Genomic DNA, 10689 nt, shown 5'->3' on the forward strand with positions numbered 1-10689 from the left:
AAACATGTACACGTGATAAATAACTAGTTTTAAAAGACATGTCTCTTTTAAAACCTTGATGTAAACACTTCAGAGCGAATAATAAACACATGCGTGTTTTATTTTAATAATTTTGTTTTTACTGTTTTGCCAAACAACCAGAACTAGTTTAAGAATCGTAGATTATATAGTTGTTTTACAAACATGTAATTAGATAAACAATTTAATGCAAAACGCCACAAAGACTTTTATAACAGTATCCGTGAAACATTTTCAGCAGTGTATTCATCAAATTCATATTTAATCTTGGAGGCAAACGGGTTGATTTAGCTTGCTTATTGCAATCTCAGGTAAAGTATAAGTCTATTGCTGTATTCATTAGTTGAATATTGACTGTTTTGTATAGTGTATGACATGTATATATGATTAAGCTTCCTGTGCAAAGGAATGTATGCAGACTTTATAAAAACCAGGTAATTAAATATTCATGAATATGCAAAATGTAAAATCGCAAAAGTACTGAAATGCGAGGAAAGTTCAAAACAGAAAGCCCCTTGTCAAATGGCTAAATCATTTGATAAAAACACATCAAACGAACGGACAACAAATTTTCCTCAACCACGAAAATCGATACCCACGAAAATAAGTGATTCCACAGTAGACATTGTAATCAAATAATTACGTATATAAATCATTGATTTCCTACCTTCTATACAAAGAAGTTGTAAGTTGCCACAGCTTGTGAAAACATGAGACAAAAGTAAATACGAAAATATATGAGTTATAAAAAGCATCACTTCTTCATTTATATTGTATATATAATTTGAATCAGACAGACGTTTAGAAGGCATCATGCACAATCTCAAGAAAATTGTGATTTATTTAATGTTTTCAATTTTTGAATTTTCTGCAGGTAAGAAAATTGCTTTCTTTACTTATTTGCTTATTTACGAATTGTATGACAGAAAACACTAAAATTAGTAAATTATTTGAAAAGCTGTATGATAATCACATTTTTTGGCTTAATAATTCAGCTCAATATAGAAAGGCATGTGGTCCTTTTACTGTGTTATCTATAAAAATGGTCATTGCGACAATGCGCTCTAGTAGGGTTTCAAATTAGAGACGTAATTTTTACGTTGTCCGCTTTAAATTCAAAATTGATGATTTTTATCCAAAATATGTATTTGGAACCGTTGTTACAGGTGTAAAATTAATAGGGAAACATTCATTAGCTCGAAATAAATTTCTTTCTAGCATAAACCTGGATATATGCTCAGCATGCAACGCCTCACAAAATTCCTGTTTCTTAGCCGTGGTTGAATATTTTGTTTAAATATACTTTTTCACTTTTTTTGTCTTTTGGAAAATGTTGTTTGTGCTGTATTTATACCCTTCTACAACGAAATTTGTTTACATGCACACGTATAAAAATTGCGATTTTTATCCTACGCAATCATAGGTTTGAACGTAGTTTTCAATTTAGACTCGTTTATATATTTTTTTTGTTTAGGCTTGTATCATATTTTTCCTCCGGTTTATATGACCCGTTCATCCTATATTGACTCAGTCTATCTAAAATTGAGGGTAAATTATACGGCCTTCCAAATACCGTTTCGATCCTTAACATCACTGAAGAGACATATATTGTCGAAATCTAGATCTGGTGTACAAAAAAAATATTGACACCTTGTCTTTGTGGCATAACATCTTAGCCACAAGTTTATTGTTTCCTGTTCAGTATCAAATCTATATTAAGATTCATTTTGTTACATCTCGTGATAAATTTTATTTGGCAATCGCCAATGGCAGTCAGCAGGGTTTAAGAACATCAGTTGTTCGACCTGTTAGTCAAATGCGTTTTGTTTAAATATACTTTTTCAAATTTGGAAAATGTTGTTAGTGCTGTATTTAGACCCTTCTACAACGAAATTTGTTTTACATGCACACGTATAAAAATTGCGGTTTTTATACAACGCAATCATAGGTTTGAACGTAGTTTTCAATTTAGACTCGTCTATATATTTTTTCGTTTGGGCTTGTATCATATATTTTCCCCGGTTTATATGATCCGTTCATCCTATATTGACTTTTAAAATCCAAGAGTCTTTATGAAATTGAGGGTAAATTATATGACATTGTAAATACCGTTTCGATCCCTAACATCACTGAAGAGACATATATTGTCAAAATCTAGATCTAGCGTACAAAAAAAAATGACACCTTGTGTTTGTGGCATAACATCTTGGCCACAAGTTTATCGTTTCATGTTAAGTATCAAATTTATAATAAGATCCATTTTATTACATCACTACTATTTCTTCGACCGAAATATTTGCTCCATGTCTTTTTTTATAGGATACAGTTTAGTAATATGATGCATTTATCGTCATATAAATGTATCGCGTATGAAAGCGTGTCTAATACGAATTTGGTAATTCTTAGGTATTGTAAATGATCAGATATAACCAAATATAGCACCATATAATATATTAACATATCGTCTGCTTCTCGCATATTAGTTATGAACACATTTAAGAGCAAGACGTTATAGGTTCAGACTAGAAACAGATGTCTGATAATGTAACTGTCCTATTCGAGGATTCAAATGCATTGAACGTTTATTCATTTGTGGTATACAATCTCTGTCCAAGGAATTGTTACGTCGATTTTTACCGGAATATTTATTTGAAAAAGTTGTTAAATGTGCAGTATTAATTGGAAAAACATGCATTGTCTCAAAATTATTAGTGTATTTCTTCTTGGCACAAACCTGTATATATGTTTCGGCATGCAACGCCTCACATTCTAAAAGAGGGACGAAAGATACCAAAGGGACAGTCAGACTCATAATTCTAAAACAAACTGACAACGCCATGGCTAAAAATGAAAAAGACAAACAGAAAAACAATAGTACACATGACACATCATAGAAAACTAAAGAATAAACAACACGAAACCCCACCAAAAACTAGGGGTGATCTCAGGTGATCTAAATGTTCCTTAAACTTTTAGACCTTTTCGTTTTCAAAGAGATTTTCTATAAAATATTTAGAATTAATTATTACATGTCTTTTCAGGAATTACAGAATTTCCGTGTCAGTTTCCTTGTCCATGGCACAATAAAACATTTGATTCTTACTGGTCCAGTTCTGTTAAGACTCCAATAACATGGAGGTTTAACACTGATGGCCAAACATATATCTCGAGCGATTCGAGGGACGTCGGTCAATATATACACAAATGTTATCAAATTACAGAACGATTCCTTATTGTTAGGTATGTTAATGGTAAAATTAATGTACAATGTAATTTCATATTAAGATTAATTTGAGTAAAATTTGTTTTCAATTACTAAGTATTATATCTTTATAAATTAAGAATAATTACTTGATATAATCCGATTGATTGCTTGGTGTTTAACACCACTTTCAACACTATTGTTCTGTTTATTGGTGGTCAGTTTTCATTGTTAGAGGAAGCCGACGTGCCCATTTAGAACCATCGACCCATGGGAGAAAATCTACAAATCCTAGTAAATTAAGATTGAAATCAGGTGCATCTGCCCCGTGCGGGATTCGAACTCACAAACTCAGTGTCGACCTGCTAGTGATAAGATAATTATATAACATCAAGATAATTTAATATTCTGATGACAAAAACGGTGTGCAACGTATTTATAGAGTAACATCTAGGTTGCATTCGGTAAGGGTAAGTCATACAAAGGGGAAAAGGCATAACTACAACATGGATTTGTATAAAAAATGGAAATAGACGTATATACTTTAACAGAAACAGGCAGAAAGAATTTTAAAAACGGAAATTGGAAGTAAAGACAAACTACAACCTACATAAAAAAGGAAACGGTAGAATACCGTTGACCTTAAGTCATAAGTCGATAAGGCAAAAACCAATCCGGGTCACAAGCTAACACCAAGTGAAACGCATCAACTATAAGAGGATAACAACGACCAAAAAAAAACACAAAAAAACACTGCAGTGAAAACTAAAATCAATCGTACTTCATTCAAGATTGTAAGCGTTCTAGGTTATATGCGTCACGCGGTTTGTGAAGGTTAATGCAATGGGTTTTCGTTTTTACAAAGTGTTAAATGTATTTTCAATTTAATTACAAAGTTTGGAGAGATGGACGAAAAGAAAATGCTCAACATTACGAATCAGGCTATAAAATCAAATCAGTATATGAGCAAAAAGTTGATGAACAATGGTTATGTCAAATAACGTCTCGGTCCTTTTTCTTAAAAAAAGTTCATCGGAAGAAACCAAGACCTTGTAGATAAATATTCCGTATCAACTTCGAAAATAATATATATGGTCTTGAAGTAAAGATTCGATGTACTAACGTTGTTTATCATCGTCATTACATGTTATAGTGTTCATTTGTCCTTGTAAATTATTAACCTTTACCGGTTTTCCATTTTGTAATATCCTGTAGGCTTGGCTGGGAACTTATGCATCCCACTTATATGTGATGTTGTGCTGTTGTCATTTTTGTATTCTGTTTTTCAATATTGGTAAAGGGCTTTGCTAAATGCTTTTTATTTTTGTGTTGACATATTTGTTTGTTTTATTGTGATTAAAATTATAACACAGTGTTGACTGTTGTACCCTTATTTTTGACTTTTTTACCTATTATGTCTGTTTGTTTTGTTCACGCATTCTTGTCAATATAATATAATTGTATGCGACTGTCATACAAGTGGGAGGTTTAGCTAGCTTTAAAAACAAATTTTCTACATAAGGATATGCCTGTACCAAGTCAGGAATATGACAGTTGTTTTCCGTGCTTTTGATATGTTTGAGCTTTTGATTTTGCAATTTGAAAAGGAACGGTATTTTTGTTATTTTACTGTTTCAGTAGAATATGATAAAGCAAAAGATGATAATTGTAATTAATATGGAATACAAGATCGAAGTAAAAAGACACAAACTAAGAGGAAATGAAAAAAGGCCTGTACTACCACCATGCACATTGATGTGCTGATATCTAGAGTATATTGTAATTATGAATATAGTATGTGTTTCATCTTCACTGGTGGCACAATGGGTAAATCTGTGGAAGAGTTGTCACTAGTTTAGACGAACTTATTGGTATACATATATTTAAACACTATACGATAGAGCAGAGGTCATGTAAATGTTAAGAAATGAGTAGTTTAAATCATCAGCTTCCAATTTAAAGTCGTCCATCTACGTCAATATCGAAGAAAAAAATAAAATATGAGCAGTTTTTAACTATCTATAGTATAATCGTTGAAAACTACGAAACACTCAGTAAAGCGTGCATAATTTTCCGCACATACAAAATTGACGATACCTTCGTGAATTAGGTCCGAGAAATGCGTCGAGTCATTAGAAAGTTTATGTTCAATGTTTAAAACTTTGATGTTGCTTTAAGGTATTGATTATTAAGTTTATTTTTATTTCAATTCCATATTTGTATTATTTGAGACACACATTATCGATTTGTCCAAGGTATATTCTATTGATTTAATTTTTTTTCCACACTGATCTGTAAAATGTACTGTTTATTATTAAGTGGAAAAACCTTTTCTTTTGTTCTTATTGAATATTTCCACTTTTCTGTGGAAAGACCTTTTGTATTTGTTCTGATTAGAAGTTTTTTTTCTTTCGCAAAATTTCAAACCCTGTTTTGTGGTTTCGCAAGATGTCGCTTAGATGTTATTTGCATATGTTATTGAACAGTTTTTTTTGCTTTTGAGACTGACACTGTTTAGTCGAAGACTTTTCATTGTTAGAGTTATCTCCCCAAACACTGTTTTCTTTGTTATGAGATCTCCTCCGTAACCGTAAAAGAAAGCAACAATTTCAATTTATTTACCAAATGCTTTTGTCCAATTTTTACTCCATATCAGAGTTATTACAGGCAAAAGTATATAGACACCATATATTTTTGGAATCAATGTAAATAAAACTACCGGAAGATGACAATTATCTCCCTTATTTCAGGCAAAAATATATAGAAACAATTATTTATTTAATCAGTATGAAGAAACCTATGCTTTGACGCGAACAATAACTTTGAGTAAATCGAAAGAAGCTTCTCATCAATAATTTATAAAATTGATGATGAAAGACAACCAATTGTTCTCTTAACAATTGGTTCTTAATAACTATTTTTTTTCTACCGCCTAATTTGTTTTCTATGCAGTATTATTGTTAAAAACAATGTCGTTAAACCTATTTGGTATATCATATCGAACAGTTTATAGTATAAACTTTATACCTTTGTTTGTTAATCAGACTATGTAAACGTGATTGGTATGATATGCACATTTGAATTAATTTGATTATTCTGTATTTGAAACTTCACTATTATTGTTTATTTTTTACAGTTTTAAGATAAGAGAAAGTGAAAGTCGAAAATAAACGGACAACGTCATGGCTAAAAAAAATATAAAATATGACAAACGAGATAGTGCAAAAAAAACCACAGAAAAAGATAAGACAAGATAAAAGCGCAAGTAATTTTAAGTCCAATATTGATCTAAATACCTTCTCTCAAATCGATATCACAGGAGGCGACAATTATGCAACAATCGAACCTGTTACTATTAGCCATTCAATAGTTGAGTTGAATTTTTGGTTTTCTTACATGTATTTGTTAGAATCAAATTCATGATACAGTATGCAATGTGGGTTAAAAGTAAAAATTATAAAATAAAATATGAAATTATGTACATGAGGTAAAGGTAAGGTAAGGTAATTCGTGCTTTAAACAAGATAAAGTAATCATTTTTCATTTTTTTTCAGGGATGGTGATAGTCAGTCCTTTAGATGCTACCCGATTTATTATAATCCTGAAGTTCCTTTAGAGTTTTTAATGGGAGGTGGGAGTAAGTTTATATGGTGTTGATCTCATAATTATAGTATCATATTCTATACACTCAAAGTTGAGTCCTTGGCATATTCGCATGATACGTGTGTATATCAATAGATTATCAAAACCATAATTATTCTGGAAAGATTTCTCTAAACATGAAGAACACCATCAAATGTATTTCTAAAAGTAATTAAACATCTGATAATTTTATGTCCTCAACTATCATGAATAACACCTTTCACAAATATGGAAATAATGGATGATTTAAAATTTTACAGAACAAAGTTATTAAACAATACGTTATTCCATAGTATGAATTATTTGCATAATTCATTTTTGTTAAAAAAAAATTACATTGTCATGTCAAGAAATGTAATTCAATACTAGATTTGTACTTGCTTTAGCAACTAGACAGATGCATTATGTGGAGCAGGAATTTTTCAACCTTTCGGAGCACGCAACTTCAAACCGGATTTTTAAAGGGGTTCGTGCTGCTCATGATAAGTCTCGTTTTTATCATGGCGTTGTTAGTTTTTTTTCAACTTGGAAGTTTTGAATGTCGAATTTGTCTTTTTTGCCTCTTTTTATGTCAGCATTGAACTTTAAAAATCGATTGAAAAAAGCTTAACTCATCAGATGGATACAATTAAAAAAAAACGTCTAACATTGTCTAACAAAAAAATCAAGAAAACGGTGAGTGTTGTTGAATTTATCGATAAAAGGAAACTTAGACGGTTCTTTGGCCATACACTGTGATTCAAAAGAGTAAAGGACCAAATCTTCAATTAGAGGGGCACAATTGTTGCCCATATGAATACCTACAATCTGCCAGTAAACTTTATTGCCAAAACGTACAATAAGGTTGTCAAGGAGAACATTTTCTGCTTTTATCGTCCCATCACACCTCCAATAAGTATATCTAGCATATTTAACTGTAGAATTATGTATGTTCGAATTTATTTAGTAGAAACCCTTCGGCCAAAAAACAATTCGCTATATCATGAAAACAAGTTCTTAATAACAAACCATTTGTACACTTTTTAGATTCTTTTGTGTCTATAAACCAGACAGGAGAATTTACAGATTTATGTGAATTTTGTAAAGAGCCGCGTTATACAAGAATTCATTCTGGTAAGAACATTTTATATTAATACTCTTTTTATCTTGTTTTTTTACGTTTGATCAGATGTTCTTAATCTTCTGATTTTATCCATATGGTGTTTTTAATATCTTACCCTTCAACTCCTTTTACCTTAATTTTGTAACAAAATATTAAAAAAAACATTTTTGAAAATCTTTTTTTTCATAGTTGTTGAAAGAAAATGTCAACTCAATGAACAATTTAGCAAAAATGGTTTCCGGGTTTTAAGCACTAATAAAGATTAATTGATCAATTTTTAATTGTTTATATCAAAAAAAAAAGAAAAAAAAAAAGGCATGATCCTTGCATGTTTTGGCTGTTTGGTTTTCTTGCTTTTTTAACAGAATAAATAACACGTTTCTACAAGACACTGTCGTTTATGATGGATTTGTTATGAATTTCTCATCATGATTTCAATAAAAGTCCAGAACATTGCAAAAGTTATACGACAGAAAGTTCATTCATAAATTACTGAGATCATTTTCATTCTGAAGCATCTAAGATCAACCAAAGATTTAGGTGATCTTCTTTTTTTCTATGCTGCGTTTTATAAAAAAAGAAGATGTAGTATGATTGCCAATCAGACAACTATCCACAAAAGACCAAAATGACACAAACATTAACAATTATAGGTCACCGTACGATCTTCAACAATGAGAAAAGCCCATACCGCATATAGTAAGCTATAAAAGGTCCCGATAAGACAATGTAAAACAATTCAAGCGAGAAAACTAACGGCCTTATTTATGTAAAAAAAAACGAAAAACAAATATGTAACACTTAAACAAACGACAACCACTGAATTACAGGCTCCTGACTTTTGTTTATTGTTGTTTGTTTCTTATCATTTTCCGTTATTTTCTTTGATACTAAGTGTTTATGTGTAATGTATTGTTAAACATGTTCCTTTGTATGACATCACTAAATAATACATTTTGATTTATTATGCGTCATCAACTGGTTTTTTTTCATGTTTTGTGTTTCCCCTTAGTTCCAAACGAATCATAACTTCTTTTCTTTTTTAAGTCACGATTTTTAGATTTATTTTCATTACTAAGGGTTCCAATTAAATTTCAAAGGAAAAAAAAGCTAAATAGAATAATGCTTAAAGTAGAAATAAATACAAGTCACCACGTAAAAAAGAACTATACTCGGATCTATGGAAAAAAACGACTTGTTTGTTATCTATTTGCTGAACAGGAACTGGAATCGATAAGCTCGAAAAACGTAAAAAATATTCATAGGTTTAAATTATGTACGGAAGCAGGCGAATAAAAATCAAATGTTGTTAAATGACTAACTTTTTATTGACCGGTACACATGTCTTTGCAGCAACAGGACCACCGTGTAAGTATGTTACATACATTATTGTTTTGCTGTCTGTAATCATGAACCCAAATATAAATGTGCTTTATATTTCTTATATATTATCGTCGCTCATTTTGTTTTGTAATATTTTTTTTTATTATTATCATTAGTTTTATTATCAAAATTACATTTGTAACAGTAGAATGATAAATTATTTAAAGGAAAAATGATTAAATGATTATAAATATTATGATCATTATTATCATAATTATAATGATCTATAATCGTTATTTCTATTGTTAAACCTTGCGTAGTTAAAAAAAAACCAACAACATAAAAAACCTCTTTCGAATGTACATTCAGCTAACTCCACACTGTCGCTAAACTGCACTAGACCATCAGCATGTTCACCTCCTGGTAAAGTTTGTAATACGAGTGACACCATCCCTAAAGCATGCCCAACAACTGCAACACCAACTACTACAGCAGTTCCAAAAACTACGAAGAGCCGCTGTAGAAAGAAGAAGCACACTCGTCAATGAATTGAGGCAAAGACAAAAGAAGACCATCATTAAATGTGTCATCTGACAGTTAGGAAACGAATAAAGATTACTCAATCAAATTTGTATTTGTTATATGCCAGAAATATTATATACTTAAAAAATTCTTAATCTGTTGAACCTTTTTCTAGTTATTTATGATCATATTACAAGTACTATGAGGGTAAAAAGAGCATAAAAATATGAGACAAAAATAATATTATATATAAAACCAGCCTTCAAATTTAAAATTAATGACGGACTTTTGTCTCCTTTTTCTAGTGTCGATAACAAAATTCATACAACAACCTAACAAACATTTTGTTCACCGAGAGTCTTTTGGTCACGTTTTAAATCCATTTAAGGTGGTACCAAACAACTTGACTTAAATTAATTTGGCTCGTTTTGGCTCATAAAATTTTGACAAAGTATTTTCTTTGACACTTTGACAAAAATATAAAAATTTCAAAAAATTTGAACCAACGGTTTTATCTGGAAAATTACACTGGTTATATAGCAGTTTGACAAACACTTATTTTGATCATTGAGAAGCTTAATATTCCCTTAACATCAAAACATAATTAAAACGTTTAGCTGATTTTACAGAGTTATTTCCCTGTAGTGATAAGTACCACCTTAAACAAAAACTTTGTATCTGTTTGAAACTCTTTTGAAACAGTATTCATTGTACATTATGTTAATGAATGGCACTCTTAAAATTAGTTATTTGAGTGTCTGTTTTCATCAAGATTCTGATGTTCAGTTGTTGTCGTTTGTTGATGATGTGGTTCATAAGTGTTTCTCGGTTTTTTCTTCTTTTTTTATATATATAAATTAGACCGTTTGTTGAATGATTC

General features: G+C 30.6%; 1 protein-coding gene across 1 annotated transcript; it reads left to right on the forward strand.

The window, feature by feature from the left end:
• Positions 1-831: 831 nt before the first annotated feature.
• LOC134687868 (uncharacterized) lies at positions 832-9894 on the forward strand. The gene is made up of 6 exons (XM_063548327.1): positions 832-892; positions 3060-3258; positions 6775-6857; positions 7889-7975; positions 9318-9332; positions 9657-9894. The coding sequence occupies exons 1-6, from the start codon at positions 832-834 to the stop codon at positions 9833-9835; spliced, it is 624 nt and encodes a 207-aa protein (XP_063404397.1). The 3' UTR covers positions 9836-9894.
• Positions 9895-10689: the final 795 nt, after the last annotated feature.

Source organism: Mytilus trossulus, chromosome 10 (genome assembly GCF_036588685.1).
Source record: "Mytilus trossulus isolate FHL-02 chromosome 10, PNRI_Mtr1.1.1.hap1, whole genome shotgun sequence".
Classification (NCBI taxonomy): Eukaryota; Metazoa; Mollusca; class Bivalvia; order Mytilida; family Mytilidae; genus Mytilus; species Mytilus trossulus.